Source organism: Podarcis raffonei, chromosome 6 (genome assembly GCF_027172205.1).
Source record: "Podarcis raffonei isolate rPodRaf1 chromosome 6, rPodRaf1.pri, whole genome shotgun sequence".
NCBI lineage: Eukaryota > Metazoa > Chordata > Lepidosauria > Squamata > Lacertidae > Podarcis > Podarcis raffonei.
The window spans coordinates 25,987,988-26,006,160 of record NC_070607.1 but is presented as its reverse complement, the minus strand read 5'-3'; the positions used below and the strand labels follow the sequence as shown (position 1 = coordinate 26,006,160).

The 18,173-nt window shown below is 43.4% G+C and overlaps 1 protein-coding gene across 2 annotated transcripts in view; it reads left to right on the top strand.

The window, feature by feature from the left end:
* Positions 1 to 2,114: 2,114 nt before the first annotated feature.
* The window catches only part of DPYD (dihydropyrimidine dehydrogenase), a 503,241-nt gene continuing 487,182 nt past the window's right edge, over positions 2,115 to 18,173 (top strand). The window contains exon 1 of one of the 2 annotated variants that reach the window (XM_053391713.1): positions 2,115 to 2,368. In XM_053391713.1, coding sequence (XP_053247688.1) covers positions 2,330 to 2,368 — 39 coding nt within the window. In that variant the 5' untranslated portion in view covers positions 2,115 to 2,329. The remainder of the gene's footprint in view (positions 2,369 to 18,173) is intronic. The other variant, XM_053391712.1, reaches the window with a different exon arrangement.

Here is an 18,173-nt window from a genome sequence, read left to right as displayed (position 1 = left end):
AACTTGAATCAGAGCTAGTGAATTTTAACTGTAATATTCTCAGCCAGCTTGCCTCCACCAACATTTTTATCGCAGATCAGTAGGTGCTCCCTAACTGAAGGTTTTGCCATCATCCTGGGAAATGTGAGAGAATCCTTGCAGGCAGGCAGGAAGCAAGTTTGTTCTGTGGTTCTTCACTGTTGCTCTTCGGTGGTATAACAGCACAAACCAGGGGCAGCCCACCTAGCACTGTCCAGTTGTTTTGGACTACAACTCCCATCATCCATAGCAAGCATGATTGAAGGCAGTGTTTCTCAACCTTGGGTCTCCAGCTGTGTTTGGACTACAATTCCCATCACCCGTAGCCAGCAAGACCAGTGGTCAGGGATGATGGGGAGCTGTAGTCCAGGGGGAAAGCAGAGACATCACCTTAAAAAAAAAAAAAGCAGAGACATCACCTTGCCAACAAAGGTCCGTATAGTTAAAGCTATGGTTTTCCCAGTAGTAATGTATGGAAGTGAGAGCTGGACCATAAAGAAGGCTGATCGCCGAAGAATTGATGCTTTTGAATTCTGGTGCTGGAGGAGACTCTTGAGAGCCCCATGGACTGCAAGAAGATCAAACCTATCCATTCTTAAGGAAATTAGCCCTGAGTGTTCACTGGAAGGACAGATCGTGAAGCTGAGGCTCCAATACTTTGGCCACCTCATGAGAAGAGAAGACTCCCTGGAAAAGACCCTGATGTTGGGAAAGATGGAGGGCACAAGGAGAAGGGGACGACAGAGGACGACATGGTTGGACAGTGTTCTCGAAGCTACCAGCATGAGTTTGACCAAAACTGCGGGAGGCAGTGGAAGACAGGAGTGCCTGGCATGCTCTGGTCCATGGGGTCACGAAGAGTCGGACACGACTATACAAAAAGTCTGAAAACAGCTGGAGACCAAAGGTTGGCAAACACTGGTTTAAGGCGTGTTAGTGTTACACGCAGTAGCTGAGGAGCAACAAACAAACTAAACAAATTAGCCACACACACACAGCTTTAAAATTTAATTTTAAGAAGAAGTGGCATTAGCAGGTTAAAGTTAAAGGTAATACAATCAAAACAATTACCGTACTTGACTTGCAAGGAAGTTGTGTTCCTGTTTAGTCTTCCACATTCCCCATAATAACTTTCAGCCCCAGCATCACCATCAAGTGAGATGAGGCACCAGAACTGAGAATCGTAGAGTTTGAAGCGACCACAAGGAGGTTGAACTAGGCGACCCTCGTAGTCCTTTTCAGTTCTACGATTTTTTTTATTTAATAATTTTCAACAAATTTAATACAGTTCTTTTTATGATTTTCAATTTTATACATTTCATTAAATTTATAATCATTTTAACATTTCAAAACTTGACTTCCTTCCCCCTCTTTCTGTGGTTTCTTAAATTTATTTTTAATATTTTCTGCATATCCAAATTAACTTAATTTACTCATCTACTTTAAATATATACTCTTATAAAACTGCAAGTTACTACAATAACCCTGCCAATGTTCTTATCTGTTTACAACTTACTTGTAAATATTCAGTAAACCATTTCCATTCTTTTATAAAACATTTGTTATCTTGATTTCTTATTTTTCCAGTAAGTTTCACCATTTCTGCATATTTACTAAGTTGTTGTATCCATTCTTCTTTTGCCCGACAACAGATCAAAATAATATTGATTCCATCTTGAAAGAAAATTACAAAAACTATTAGGAGATAATTTGTGAGGGGCCCCCCAAGATTTCAACTGCCTAGGGGCCTCCACAGGGTTTAATCCTGCCCTGCGCCCTCACCAGAAAATCCTAGAAAAGCAATGTTTGAATTAAAAGGCGTCAACGAAAATGTGCACAGCCAAATCACTGAAATGCTCAAATTCTTACATATCTGTGTTCGCCGGTCTAAATGCTACATGCTAGTGTCAGATATCCTGCGACTGTAACTTTTGCATCGCTCTCTCTCACCAGTTTACAAAACTTAGATTTTAGTTACAGTATTTCGTTTTCCCTTTCCTTTTGCGTATGTTGCCTACATTGTTGCAAGCTGCACACGGTTACGCAATTAAGTAATCAATATCCCCCCCCCCTTCTTTAAAGCAAGACCATGTCTGAATGTTTTCCTCCCTGCAAGCTCAGCAGAAAAGGCCAATTGGCTGGAGCCAGGAGGCAGCTGCGGAGCCGAAGGGGCAGCGCCGAGGAAGGTCTCCGCCGCGCCCGCCCACTGGGGGCGTTGCTGGGCGGGCTGGGTCCGCGTCGCGCTTTCGCTTCGCCAGCTGGACGATTCCTGGAAGGCGGCGGCGAAAGGGCGGACGCGGCTGGCGCAAGTATGGCACGTTGGCTGAGCCGGGACCCCGTGGACATAGAGGTACGGCCGTGTCCTCGTGCAGGGGGGCGGCAGAGGAGGGCGCGCCAGGAGCCCTGTGGCGTCTGGAAACCGGGAAGAAGAAACTTGGGACCCCCCAAGGAGCCTCTGCTGCAGTCGCCAAGCATTGCAAGGTGTCCGGAGTCCTTGGTGGCCGCAGGCTTGACTTGTGCGCTCGAGGGATATGTGGGCCTCTGGGCATGTCCAGAGTGCCCCCCCCCCGTGGCTGGTTATCAAGAGCGACAGGGGCTCCCCGCTTGTAAACACACTGAAGCCATTCCACATGTGTGCGCGCGGGGGAGGGGGGCGTGTGCGTAATGATGGAGATTAAGCTCTGACTATCCCCTATGCCAAGGAACCTTTGCCAAAGGTGGACAGGTATGGCTGCAGAAGGGAGTGACTAGCCTGTGTCCCTTTTTCCCCTCCGCCAAATGTTGCTGAACTACAAATCCCATCATCCTTTGCCATTGGCCATGCTGGCCGAGGCTGATGGGAGCTGCAGTTCAACAACTCTGGGAGACCCACGGGTTTGTCACTCCTGCTTTTCCCAAGGGAAGGAAACCTCCGTTCTCCAAGCTGAGTGGTTCAAGCAATGTAATTTGGCCTGTATTTCTTGCCTATCGCTGTCTAGCCACCTGTGACTGCACAGGATAGTCTTTGGCAGACCAATATTTTCTGGTTTCTCATCCTCTTCTGGATACATATAGCCTCATCTGGAGGTCAAAATGAAGAGATTCCGGAGAATCTTTTGATGCTTATGTCAGCAAATCCAAATAGTGCTCTTCTGTCCCATCTACCTATTTCTCAATATATTTCTAAATAAAATTTCACCAGCAGTGCAGTAAGCATCCTTAAAAAAAAAAAAAAAAAGTAAGGGTGTTTCTGGAGTGTTGCTGTTTCGGGATGAGAGTCAATCACATACTGGCAAATTTTATTTGTTTTTATTTAATCTCTTATATACTGCCCTTCAAAATCTCTGGGTGGTTCACAGAATAAAATATTATATAGAAACACAAGTAAATTAAAACAGTGAACCAATACCCTCCTTTCCCACAGGGGCATATTAAAAGGCTGTAGAATATTAATCAGCCAAAGGCCTGGTTGTGCAACGACAGCTGATTTGATGCTCTTGAATAAAAAAAACCTCTGCTTCCTGCTACCCCTTAAAAATCAGAATTTTTCGATGAAAAAAGTGATGGCAACATGCAATTGAAAGAGTGGGATAACAATTGCTTGAGGTAGTATTGTCCAGCCTTTCCAAAACAAATCGGAACAAATGCTCAGTTTTATTTACTTATTTAAACCATTTCTATACAGTGGTACCTCAGGTTAAGTACTTAATTCATTCCCGAGGTCCGTTCTTAACCTGAAACTGTTCTTAACCTGAAGCACCACTTTAGCTAATGGGGCCTCCTGCTGCCGCCGCGCCGCCGGAGTACTGGATTTCTGTTCTCATCCTGAAGCAAAGTTCTTAACCTGAGGTACTATTTCTGGGTTAGTGGAGTCTGTAACCTGAAGCGTAGGTAACCTGAAGCGTATGTAACCCAAGGTACCACTGTACTGTGGTGTGTGTGTGTGTGTGTGTGTGTGTGTGGTACAAAAAAACTAAAGTAAACAAGCAACTGAACAACATATAACAAATATACAAAAACACATAGTTGCACATAAAAATGTTACATCAATTCAAATTTCCAAAATAAGCAATATACACCCTTTTCGATACACCTCCCCTTTCAGCCTCCTGGCTCTCATACAAGGCTTCACATATCCACCTTGGTTGTCACCCAGGGCCCAAAGAAACTTACAGTTCACCCACAAATAAATTGTTGTGGTCATCTAACCTGCCTGTAAACCTCATGCAAACAAATCGGGTGAATGCTCAGTTAACAGGTCATCTGGAAGTGACACAAGTCACATGTTGTTCAATGGGACTTATTCCAGTTTAGACTGAGGCCTAAATTGGCAACTGGCTGCCCTTTTAAGGGACCCCAAGAGCTGAATCCAGAGTACTGCTGTTATGTACTGAGTTGAATAGGATCCAAACTGCAGCAGTCTGATTGGTCCTAGAACAATAGGATCCAAAAGGCAGCAGTCTGATTGGTCCTAGAACAATAGGATTCAGAATGCAGCAGTCTGATTGGTCCTAGAACAATGCAGCAGTATGATTGGTTGGCAGGAACTACCCAATCATGCTCCAGATAGAAGTGAATCCACAACCTGATTGGCTTACAGTAGAATTCCGGAATTAGCCAATCATGTGCAGCCCATTGTGTAAATAATGTATATAAAGCAGATACTTTGAGGGGACTTTCATTCATTCCTCCTCACCACTATGAGCTGAATAAATAGCATGAAATCACTTCGCGACTCTGAGTATATTTCAACTGCAATCAACATTCCCATTAAGTGGATTAATACTGTATGGAATTGTATAAGACAGAATCTGTCACTCTCTTCCTGGCTGCTTCTCCCCTAAATCAGTCTGCTCAGGAGTAAGTGCTGGGTGTGCCAGTTTCCCATAACACAGGGGCAGAATTATTTTTTTTTTAAGTCAAGTAGTTGGGGAAATAGCATACCACTGGTGCCTGCAGCCAAAGCCCCAAGTGGGCAGTGTCTAGCATGTCACCCAAGGGTGCTTCCAATCTCTTTATAGGTGGAATGTGTGATACGTGCTGGGAACACTGCATTTGAGAAGTGAGACTCATGTCATCCATCTTGAATTAGTAAAGCTTTTAACTCTCACAGACTAAATACAGAACATTGAAGGGGAAGGTCTGGAATGTTCCCTGGGATGATTGTCACATGAAAAGTTCCTTTCAGACTATCCCAGAGCAGGGGATTAATCATTTATTTCCATGTTTATTTTAAAAGGCCAACAAAACATCTCTAGAGATGCCAACCTCCTGAGTCCTTTCCCCTCTAGTTTTTGATTCCTCATTGGTGATGTATTGTGAAAATCATACTGTTGCGCAGTAGAATTTCTCCATTCTTGCTTTGTTATGCAAGGGCTAAGGACTGCTGTTTGCAACAATTAGTTGCATTGGTGCTTCCTGTCATAAACGTGACAGGCACAGTCCGTCTGAAATCCTTGGGGATTTGTTCTGAAGAACCTAGATTGCCTGTGGTCCCTAGTGTATGTGTCTGCCGCATATCTAGAACCATGCTTTTGACTTCAATACTTGCTGCATTATGTGGCTGCAGCCAGTCTGGTCATTATATAAAGTAGGGATGAGGAACCTTTGGACCTCTAGATGATGTTGGATTCCAACTCTCACCACCTCTCATAATTAGGGTTGTAACCCAATAACATTTGTAGGGACAAAAGCTCCCAACCCTGATATAAAATGTGAAGCAGCCATGAGCCACCCCAGGACATAGGGTTTTTCCCCCCATTCTTAAAACTGGATCTTCTACAGTGGTGTGTCAGGAGTTAAAAGTTGCTTCTGAAATTGCTATCTCCTGCCCTAGTGAACTCAAATTGCCCATTAAGTTCTTAAACTTTTGTGTATACCTCCTTCAATTGAGGAAGTGCCAAGGACTGCTGATATCCATATCTTTTCCTTCGCCAAATTTGAGGCTCCCACCTACACTTCCAACATGTCTGGCTTACCATAGACACTTTCGTTTCATTTCACTTCTAATTTGTATACAGTCGTACCTCAGAAGTCAAACGGAATCCGTTTGACTTTCGAAATGTTCGACTTCCAAAGCACGGCTTCTGATTGGCTGCAGGAAGCTCCCGCAACCAATCAGAAGACGCGGAAGCCCCGTCAGATGTTCACCTTCCAAAAGAACGTTTGAAAACCAGAACACTCCCTTCCAGTTTTCAGTCGTTCGGGAGTCGCAACGAACAAGTTCCAGGGCATTCGAGAACCGAGGTATGACTGTACCACGTTTCTATATTACTATACACAAGGTGGTTTATAAGCTGAAGAAACAACAAAATAGACAACAAAGATCACACACGTAATAACAATCTGATCCAAGACAACAAAGTCACAATAACTTTAAAATTGACAACCTGTAGGAAATAAAGCAATATTCAACAATCCATTAGAATATAATAGTAAACAGTAAAATTAAATATCAGCAAATAATAAACAGTTTACACTTGTCAATTACAATAAAGAATTACTGCTCAATAAAAATAACAGCAAGTCACAATGCATAAAAATCCCAAACATACAAAGCCACATAAAAGGATCAAATTGGGAAACAAGGACACACAACTTATAACATATTTCTTAAAAAATATCCCCGAACTCCTCTCTTCCCAGCTGCTTCTGCTGTTCTCCAAGTAATGGTTTGGGAAGGGCTCCTAGGCCTGGAGGGTGGGGCAAGGCAGGTGGAAAAAGTCATTGGCTGATGACCAGCACAAAGTCTCTCCTTACTTTGGAATCCTGAGGTGGTAGTTGCTGGGGGTGAGATGCCTTCTGCACTTCCTGTGCTACTCAGGGTATGGATTTTACAATGCAATCATTTGTGTATCTTCTTGGAAATAAGCCCCACTCAGTTCAGTGCTCTTTACGGGTGGCGCTGTGGGTTAAACCACAGAGCCTAGAGCTTGCCGATCAGAAGGTCAGCAGTTTGAATCCCCGCGACGGGGTGAGCTCCCGTTGCTCGGTCCCTGCTCCTGCCAACCTAGCAGTTTGAAAGCACATCAAAATGCAAGTAGATGAATAGGTACCGCTCCGGCGGGAAAGTAAATGGCATTTCCGTGCACTGCTCTGGTTCGCCAGAAGCGGCTTAGTCCTGCTGGCCACATGAACCGGAAGCTGTACGCTGGCTCCCTCAGCCAATAAAGCGAGATGAACCACGCAACCCCAGAGTCGGTCACGACTGGACCTAATGGTCAGGGATCCATTTACCTTTACTATGTGCGATTAAGATTGCAGGCTTTGCTAGTGTTCTCGGCTGGCTAGGAGTAAAAATGGGTTGACCACATGTCTCTTGTCCTCAGCCTATCATTTTATTCATCAAGATTGGCCTGTGTCAACAGGACTTTGCTTAGGTAAGTTACTGGAAAATTTAGGACAGAGCAAGAAAGCAAAATGTCACACTGGTCTAGCATCTCCACCCCTGGGACCAGTGAGATTTGTGTGGGAAGCTTACAAGCAGAGTATAAAAACAGCAACAACACCCTAAAGATATGCAGTTTGAAAATAAAAGCTGTTAAGCCTCACAGCTATCCACACATTGTTGAATCCTAATAGCAGAATATGCCGCGCTTCTGAATGCTTAAGTTTGGGTTTTGAATCTTAAGACAGAATTACGTAATTGTAGGAGGTGATTTCTGCACAGACTTGTACCCACCAGGTGTTCAGGCAGAGAACTTCCTCCAAACTTGAGGAAGTGTTGTTTCCTTTATTTCAGGCTCCTGAGATGTCCCAGCTTAATAATATTGTGTGTAGCATAACTAATTTTTGTGGACTTCTCATTGGCAAGGCTAAAATGACACATGGTTCAGGGGGATGGTATTGGTCCATGGTGGATATTTTGAGTGGGCATAGGAGAGGAACTGGTTTCTTAGAAATATAATAATGATGATAATAATAATAATAATAATAATAATAATAATAATAATAATAATAAAAAATTTCAATTACATATATCCTGCCCATCTGGCCAGACCTCCCCAGTCACTCTGGGCGGTTTCCAACAGAATATTAAAAACACAATAAAACTTCAAACATTAAAAACTTCCCTAAACAGGGCTGCCTTCAGATGTCTTCTAGAAGTTTGGTAGTTATTTTTCTCTTTGACATCTGGTGGGAGCGCATTCCACAGGGCAGGTGCCACTACCAAGAAGGCCCTCTGCCTGGTTCCCTGTAGCTTTGCTTCTCACAGTAAGGGAACCGCCAGAAGGCCCTCGGCGCTGGACCTCAGTGTCTGGGCAGAATGATGGAGGTGGAGACACTCCTTCAGGTATACTGGACCGAGGCCATTTAGGGCTTTAAAGGTAAGCACCAGCACTTTGAATTGTGCTCGGAAACGATATCTCCTGTTATGAGGTGCAGAGCTTTTACAGATCAACCCCTGAAGGCTATAACAAGTCAGCACGGACTCTGGTTACAAGTCAGCCTCATCAAAATGTTTTTGTCATGTTCTGTGCCCGTTGAACAGTCTTGAAGGACAGCTTCAATGCTCGGCAGTGGACAGCTGTAAATAAGCATACATCTAAATTAATTAGCACATGAAGATGAGCAATGGCCATTTTTTTTACCCTCTGGAGATAATGGCTGTCTTAAATTTAGTTCATTAGGCTCACAGCTGGTGATACGATTAGAGTGCTGTGATCTTTTAATCTTAGCAATCTTCTAGCATTTCCCCATTTTTGACACACAGCTTTCACTGTATCGCTTTAAAAAGACAACACCCCCACAAGCATTAACTGTGGCTATAAAATACTTGATTGTAGTAGGGCAGATGTCTGGTCAGCGTGCCAGAAGATCAGAAACGAAGTGGACAGTTTAACTTTTGCCTTTCGAGTCACTTTTTTTTTTAAAGAATTCCTTCGTTGAAAGTTATCACTCAATAACAGATGGTGACATCTTCCTTTAGATCATACCCAGAATTAATATTTAACCACTAATGGCTTTTTGGTGTGTGTGGCTTTCTGTTCAAGGGGCGTCAATGGATCTTTGCACATGCGTGAAATATTGCAATCCTAAACATGTAGGAGCAAACTCTATTGATGCTGGTGATAGTTTAGTTCTGTTTGAAGGAAGTATTTAAGGTCGCTACCTAAGTGAAGTCAGAACACAGAATTTTATTTTACTTTTTTACTCTGAGACATATCTTTTCAGGGACCCAGGATTGTGGTTACTTGAGTTGGTAATCTGTTCATAATTAAGTGCCCTTAACACCCCTGAGGTTTATGACTATGGTAATGTGTAACTCCCTTTCATTGCCATTGGGCTAGGAAGTGCTTTTGTCCTGCCCTTTGGTGGGAGTGTGCTGTTGGAGATATTGTTAGCGACTGATCCCACAATTGTTTTGAATGCAAACTTGCTTTCTCTGTAAAGTAAAAATAAAATAAAAAATGCTGCTTTTACAAATGCTGCATTTTTTCTTTCTTTCCAAAGGATGTTTGCAAAGCTGCTAGGAAAGTGTTGTTCTAGGGGCTGGGAAATACCGTATGCACAGACTTACAAAACTTAAAACCATTGACAGTCAGCAAGGGGCACACTGTGTAAGGGGCTTTGCAGGCATAACTGATCAGTGGTACCTACAAATACGCTTTCATCCAAGCCTCCCCTTTACTGGCATCTGGTGTGGGGTGGATGGGCACAGCTTGGCCAAAGTTGCCATGTGGGCCAAATCAGGCCAGTGTGCCAGTGATTCCCCGCTCCTCTATCACACCCACCCAACCCATGTGCGCTGCACTTTAAATTGGCCTTCTTCCCCCTACCTTATAGGGAGATGACTGTGGACTCAGTACTGCATGTTGTCACATCCACTTTGCTTTGAGCATTTTATCTGAAAGCAAGTCCGCTGCCTTGCAGAACACCTTCGGGAGGAGAAAAGGCTAAGGAGTAAACCTGACCAAAATCCAGAGTAGAGTCCCTAAGATGGTTGGATGGCACCTTTGTACGACTCCTTCCGGTGACTCCTGCATCCAAGCTGGTGCCAAGTGTATTGCTCTGCTTTCCTTTGGGCCACATCAGGGAGGCCAAGAGAGGAGTCTTGTCATCTGGGCAGCCTGGGACCTCCATGCACACCATCTAGGGAGGTCACTTCAAGTGCAGTTAACTCAGCAGTTTGACTTCAGCCCTGGAGGTGCACCCATTGTCTCTTGAGACAGAGGGATGCCAACACAGTTCCAATTTTCTTCAGTGAGATTTAATTACTAATGAAAATGCGTAGGGTTCCAAAACTTTGGTAGTACCTAATCCCCACGTGGGAAACCTGTGTACCAGGAGCTGCAAGTGGCCCTCAACTTTCATTTAATTGCCCCAAAGACCCCTGAAGCTGCCTTCATTCTTCTATCCCAACTGAGTTCTTGTTGTCCTCCTGCTGCTTCCTCCTTATTCTTACTGGCTTTTGAAAGTGTTCCCCTCTCTCTGCTTCCTGTGTAGTTTCAGAACAATTGAAAGGGCTGGTATTTCTTTTGAGAAAAATGGTTTTTCTTAAACATTCCTCCTTGTTTTATACCTCCAGCGAAGTGGGGAATCACCCCTGGTAGCTGCTTTAGAACCATTCAGTTCTGCTATGTGCTGTAATGTGGCGTGTCAAGTTTCCCAAAGTGGCAAATTTTCCGGTGCTTTTATTTTTCCATGGAATTTTTCCATTCCATAACCTCATTAGTAACAATGAATGGTGCCAACTGCAAATACAATATCAGGTAAGCTTGGCAGATTCCAAAGGTGTTTTCTTTACTAAACAAAGTGAGCCTGGGAAGTTTGGAAAATCCCAGTTTATTGGTAATCTGTGTGTATAGCACACTAAAGTAATTATTTTCTTTTGCTTCTTAGGGCACTAGCCATATTGGTCTGTTCTTTTAAAAAACCACAACATCTTTGTGTATTGATTTGAGAGTAACCCCATTTAATCTAGTGGTGGTGATTTCTGAGCAGACCTGCACGTATTCCTGAGGGAATAGGGCCTTTGGGAGAGAGAGAAAAGGGGTGCCCACTCTGATCTAATCAGCTTAATTCAGTTGACCAGCTAGTACTGACCAGTGACTTTGTGGATTGGTGGGACAGTTTCCTTTGTCCCCTGCATTTTTCTCTTTCTTTTTCTAGGATCCACCCACAATTAGGGCTGGGCGGTATATTGATATATCATCCAAAATCGGTTTGAAGTCCATATCATGATATTGGTTTCATAAATTTTGACCTAGCAATATATTGCAAATCATGATGTCTCTGTGTGTGCTATGCAAAGATCACAATGTGGGAAAAACCATGAAGCCAGCCAATGCCTCTACATAGCTCCGTCCTTATTTCAAACTTTGTGATATGTGTCGCTTTATTGCGATGTTTAGCTGGTGATCTATCACAGTGTTGAAAACCAAATATCGCCCACCCCTATCCATAATTGAGTCTTTTCAAACATGTTCTGGAATTTGGGCCTAATACAAGATGAGCCGGAGTCACATGGTACACATTTGTTTAATGAGTGCTTTCCAAAGCTCATGTTCTTTGACCTGTGACTATTTGGTTGAAGGATCTCTGTGTTAGAGCAGACAATTAAGGCTCTCAAAGTAGTGACTTAAACGGCAAATCCTCTTGCGGCTGTGTACACATCACCGTTTGCTCTGGCTCCCGCGTGAATCCACCACCGGTCCCTGAAGCTGTGTCCACATGAGGTTAGCCAGTTCTGTCCCATAGCTTCTTGAGGTCCTGCTGATTCAATGTGTTTTCCCTCAAACCAGCTTCAATCTGATTTGAAAACATAAATTGCAGTTAAGGTGAAGTGTGTACATTTGAGACAGCCATGGTGTATGTGCAGATAAGTTTCACTGAGTTCGGGGGGGGGGGTTTGTAGGGGCGAGGGAAACCAAACGGGTGACACAGATCAGGTAAAGGCATCCCCACCCCATCACTGGTGTGTATGTTGCTGTTTAGTCGTTTAGTCGTGTCTGACTCTTCGTGACCCCATGAACCAGAGCACACCAGGCACTCCTGTCTTCCACTGCCTCCCGCAGTTTGGTCAAACTCATGCTGGTAGCTTCAAGAACACTGTCCAACCATCTCGTCCTCTGTCGTCCCCTTCTCCTTGGGCCCTCCATCTTTCCCAACATCAGGGTCTTTCCCAGGGAGTCTTCTCTTCTCCTGAGGTGGCCAAAGTATTGGAGCCTCAGCTTCATGATCTGTCCTTCCAGTGAGCACTCAGGGCTGATTTCCTTCAGAATGGATAGGTTTAATCTTCTTGCAGTCCATGGGACTCTCAAGAGTCTCCTCCAATACCACAATTCAAAACTGGTGTGTATAGGAAGGTGCAAATATGACTTGAAATGCAGCAGGGGGAAATGACCTTGCTGCGTTTTAAGCCACTAACGTGTGTCTTGCCTAGGTCAGTGACCCATGGATTACACATTTAACCATGCTATCCTACACACATTTACTCAAAGGTAAAAGGTAAAGGACCCCTCAATGGTTGAGTCCAGTCAAAGGCAACTCCAGTATGGATTTGTGGCGCTTTTCTCGCTTTCAGGTCAAGGGAGCCGGCAGACTGTCCGCAGACAGCTTTCCAGGTCATGTGGCCAGCATAACTAAACCACTTCTGGCATAACAAAACACCGTGATGGAAACCAGAGTGCACGGAAAATGCCATTTACCTTCCCACCGCAGCAGTACCTATTTATCTACTTGCACTCGCGTGCTTTTGAACTGCTAGGTTGGCAGAAGCTGGGACAGAGCAACGGGAGCTCACCCCGTTGCGGGGATTTGAACCGCCGACCTTCCGATTGGCACACCCAAGAGGCTCAGTGTTTAGACCACAGTGCCACCCGCATCTCTCAGAAGTAAGCCCCACTGAGCTCAATAGGACTTGCTTTTAGGTCAGTTCCAAGATTGCAGCCTTAGTTCTGTGCTTCTAGTTGTTTACCTCTGCCCTGGTTTATTTAATAAGGCTCATTTCATAATTTATGGAGTATGACTCTTTAAAATAACATTTTGACCAGATTCTTAAGTTTCCCATGGAAGAAAAGGAACATATTAAAAGTCCATTAATAAAATTGTCTGCCTTGACAGCTTTTCTTTTTTTAAAAAACAAAAACAAGAAATGGAACCCCAAACAGAATTAATTCGTTGATTATTTTTAAAGTTGTCACAGCTTCTTGAAAGAGCTATCATAGATAGATAGTTTTAGTATTTCCTCTTTCTTAAAAAAATGTATGAAAAACAATAAGAAACCTAGAATTTCTATTTAAAATGTTTCATTGACCACCATTTTTCATATAGGTTACTCCTATCCCCACATTTCTGTTCATCTCAGTTTGGGTGTTCTAGTCTTTCCTGAACTGCTGAACAAATGCAGCAGGCATCAACCTTTAGAAATGTATTGAAAACTTTAAATGATTAAAACCAAACAACCTTTCATTGTGCTTTGACATGGTAACTGCAGAAAATAGCTCTGTTGGGTAGATGTCTTTAATATGTTTGTGGTTGTTGTTTTTTTAAGCTCAAAAAGACCTATTATTAAGTTTTTAGAAACAGCAAATTTCAGCTTGCATGGCTTTTCTTCTTCCTTGTATATTTAGTATGCACATCCTTTTGTCTATGACTTCATTTGTTTGATGTTAAAGTATGATGGGTGAGTTTGTTACATTGCCAGCTTTTATCTGTTGCTGCTCCTTGCCTTTTTTATATTAAATTTATGTGTCTGACTCTGGTTTGGCCAGATATATGGATTATGTGTCATTCCCAAGGTAGTTTGGAAAAGATCCTCCAGATTGCTTCAACTTTTTGGCAATTTTTCTCCTGTCCTCCACAGTGACACATTTTCATTAAGTCCTTGATCCAGGATGACCCTGTGGGAGCCTTCTCCTTCATTGTAAGGCAATCTTTCCTGGCTAACAACATAGGGTCTGTTTGTAGCAAGCTTTTTTTTATTACTATTTTAAAGAGCACTTTGATAAGCACTAGGTTCCTGATGAAGCCTATTGTTCCTCCACTCAGAGACCTCGGCTTGGTTGCCAACTCCAGATGTTCCCTTTGCAGTGGAAGGGCTCCCAAGAACAAAACAAATCTGTTTCTGCCTTTATTTCATGGCACTTGGAATATCTCTTTTGTCTGCTACCTTGAAAGAAGGGCAGAATGCAAATGCGATGAATGAAAATTAAAAGAATATCTGTATGGCATATGCATAGAGCTGTCATAAAACTGTTAACTCAAATTTTCCTCTGTGAACTGGAAGCGAAGTGCAATAAAACGGGATCCAGAGCTAAGCTTCCATAGGTTTGCTTGCTGGAAGACTCTTAGCCTCTTCTCAAGTTTTGTTTCCTAACCTGCAAAATGTGAATATCAGAGGCTGTCTTTTGTAGGATTGTTATGGATGAATAAGGTAAGAAAATAAAGTGGGCCATAAAAGCAGTTTGGGGGGGAATGAAGTTACTTTGCAGTTAAGATTATTCACATGTAAGGTTGCACGTAGCATCCTGAAAGTTGAGAGAATAGTTTAGGGATGGATTTACAGCACAATGGACAGCAGCCATAGCAAGAATTGAGCATCTGGTACGGGGAAACAAATGACATTATTTTGGCTAATTCCAGTTCAGATTAGCAGAGAGTCCCTGGCACTGCTTAGGAACTTGAAGAAACTAAAATAATATTGTAGGTTTTTTTAATGCGTAGTGTAATTTGTGAGTTTGGGAACACACACACACACACACACACACGACACACACACACACACACGACACACACACACACACACACACACACACACACACACTGATGCCTGGCTCATTGCTTCCAATGGCATCTGATTGTAAATGAAAACTGCCTCTTCCAGCTTGGAAAACCTTATTTTTAACTGTCATGCCATCTTGGTCGGCCATCTTGATTCAAAATGGAGTATGGCATCCAAGCACAGAAAGAGACTGCTTCATCCTAGGTCAGGAACTCTTGTGCCAAGTTAGGCAATGACATCTTGAGAGGCATACACATTGGCACAGTTGTAACTTGCCATGCCATATAGGGCAACAATCCCTTCAGAACCACCCAGATCAGTGCGGGTTTGACCCGTGATGCCAAATTGGGAAAGGCTCCACCAAATGGTGGAAGGGTGCAAAGAGGTTCTGCTGCTACCCCACCAAGTGGGTGCTGAAGGGGCTCAGCCAGGAAGGCAATGTAGAAGGCCCTTCTGGAGCTCTTGTCTAGGGGTGGCACCTGGAAGATCAGGGTTTTGATTCTTGCATTACAGAGGGTTGTACAAGATGATCCTTAGGTGCCTTCCAACTCTACAATCCTGTAAATGCATTTTTCTTTGGGGGCCAGAGGTGAGATCGTGATTGATTGATTGTGTGTGTGTGTGTGTGTGTGCAGACTAAAAGTGTGGTTTCTGGTTGCCTTCTATCTTTGCTGTGCTTGTGGGTTGGCTGAAGTGTGGTGCTAAAAATAGTTAAATTTTCTTAGTTGTACATTCCACCCCTCTAGTTTTTATTTGAGTTAGCTGTTGTTAATTGCTGAGTGGATTGCTTAATGATCTTATTGAAATTAGATACTGTTAATTGACCTATTCAATAGGCTATATAGGTATGTTTTACGCTTAAACTTTTGACAAACACTTGGATTGTCAGTGGTGTAATGCATTTTTTTAATAGCTAAATAATTTGTGCTGCTATTGTATTTAGATTGTTGTCACATGATTTTATGTGAATTGCTTTCAGTACTATCAGGACAATCCAATATATGTCTACTCATAATTAAGTCCTGTTGTTTTCAATTGGACCTACTCCCTGGTAAGTGGGTATAGGATTGCAACCACTGTATTTGTGGAAAATGCAGTGTGTGATAAATCGAATGACTACACAATCACAATTAATATAAGGAAACTTTGATTTTAATTTAAACAAGCAACAGAAATCTGACCTCTTATACCCTTAAATTTACATTTTTTTGCAGCTGTAGCTTGTGATGCTCTTTTGAAACTGAAAGGAGACTTTAGTTTGTACTGCAATGAAGAGATGTGGATTTCTTCATATGTATGAATTAGTCATGCATCATAAGGGTCATATGAATGATCACCAAGGAAGTCAAATTTCCTGTTTTATGTGTGTTTTTCTGAGTATGGTGTTTCATCCTTAAGAATTGCTTGCCATAGAAACACTTAATGGGTGGAGACAAAATTAAAATGTTACTTGATTAGAAAGCCACATGGCATATCACATTTTCCTCTGCAGCTCTCGTTTCTGACTTAAGACATTCTTCTCTCTTCTCCCCACCCCACAACTGCTATCTTCAAAGAACTGACCATGTAATTAGAGGTGGCCTGAATACAATATAAAATTTCCCTGCATTCTAAGGCAAATTTTGCCACGCATTAATTTATATCCATGTGAGCAAGGCTTCTGAAAGACCAGCAATTTGAAATCTGGTCACTGCAAGATTTTCAAACCAAGAAATAGTGTCCAATATTTCTTTTTTCTTCCACTTATGCCATGTCTTCTAGATGTAAGCCTGTGGGCGGGAGCTGCCTTATCTTACTGCTTTATCAGACATGGCTTCCCCTTAAGAACCGTTAAGGGTGCTGGGAGTTGTTTGGAGACCCCATTCCCCTCACAGAGTTACGTTTCCTTGAGTGGTTTTAACAGCCAGTCCTTCTTCCTTGGGAACTGTAGCTCTGTTGAGGGGTCTCCTAACAACTCTCGGCACCCTTAACAAATTACAGTTCCCAGGCGGCAAGCCATGAAGTTTAAAATAGCATTAAAAAAAAAAGGTAAAGGACCCCTGACAGTTAAGTCCAGTCGCAGACGACTCTGGGGTTGCACTGCTCATCTCGCTTTACAGGCCGAGGGAGCCGGCACTTGTCTGCAGACAGTTTTTCTGGGTCATGTGGCCAGCATGACTAAGCCGCTTCTGGCGCAACAGAACACAGAAACCAGAGCAGCGCACAGAAACGCCGTTTACGCTCCTGCCGGAGCGGTACCTATTTACCTACTTGAACTTTTTTTGGGGGGGCGTGCTTTCGAACTGCTAGGTTGGCAGGAGCTGGGACCGAGCAACGGGAGCTCACCCCATCACAGGGATTTGAACTGCCAACCTTCTGATCGGCAAGCCCAAGAGGCTCAGTGGTTTAGACCACAGCGCCACCCATATAAGTACAGTGGTACCTCGGGTTACACAGCGGCAGTGCAGCAGCAGCGGAAGGCCCCATTAGCTAAAGTGGTGCTTCAGGTTAAGAACAGTTTCAGGTTAAGAACGGACCTCCAGAACGAATTAAGTACATAACCAGAGGTACCACTGTAAGTAGCATTAGAGTGCTTTAAATGTATAGTGCAGACAGATGTGGTCCAAGATTGAAACTGGCTTAGCGTGTGGAGAGCAGGACCCTGAATGGTTGATGGTTACTCCTGTAGACATGGGACCCCCTGAGACCATGGGGTGTCCATGCGGCATGCAGTTTTCAGATGTTACGCTTTTTCCATGTCACTTCTGGCAGCCTCCCTGTGGAGGCCGTGGCATCTGAATAGGCTGAGAGTCAAACATGTTTTACCACCACCGTGACATTCAAATAGCCTCCATGTTTGTTGATCACCCTTGGGGATGGTATTTTATGTAAATAGGACCTTGTTCTTGGGGCCTAGCCATCCTGTGTTTCACCGTAGAACATTTCCGCATCTTTACTTAAAGCATCAGGGAGAAAATGAGCAGGTTTTTGTTTGTTTAACCCTTCAGCAGTGGCAGAGTTCAAAACAAAAGCAGCTTTCTCTACCCCCCTCCCCGTTCGCAGTTGCCTAGCAACCTCCCTCCCCTTTATTAGCATACAGTTTAATTCCTTTTTATTACAGGACTAAGCCACGTTAAGCATTCTTGTTCAGCCCAGTGCAGGTTTTGGCAAGCATTTGACTTGGCAAAAAATCAGAGAGAGAGAGAGGAGAAAATATGTGACTGAAGCGGGCTGGGGGGAGAGAAATAAAAAAAGGAGAGAAATTGTTTGGCTTTAAAAGCCATCCTCACATGCTGAGCAAATAAAATTGCCCATCGCCCAGCTTTCATTTTTTGCTGTTTTGGGTTGAAACCAGCGAGCGAACTCTTCTATGTCTCTATGTCAGCTGAGGTAATTCCACACAGAACTGGGGCCATGTTCCGGCCACCATGGTTAAAAGCATTAATAATAATACAGTGGTACCTCAGGTTAA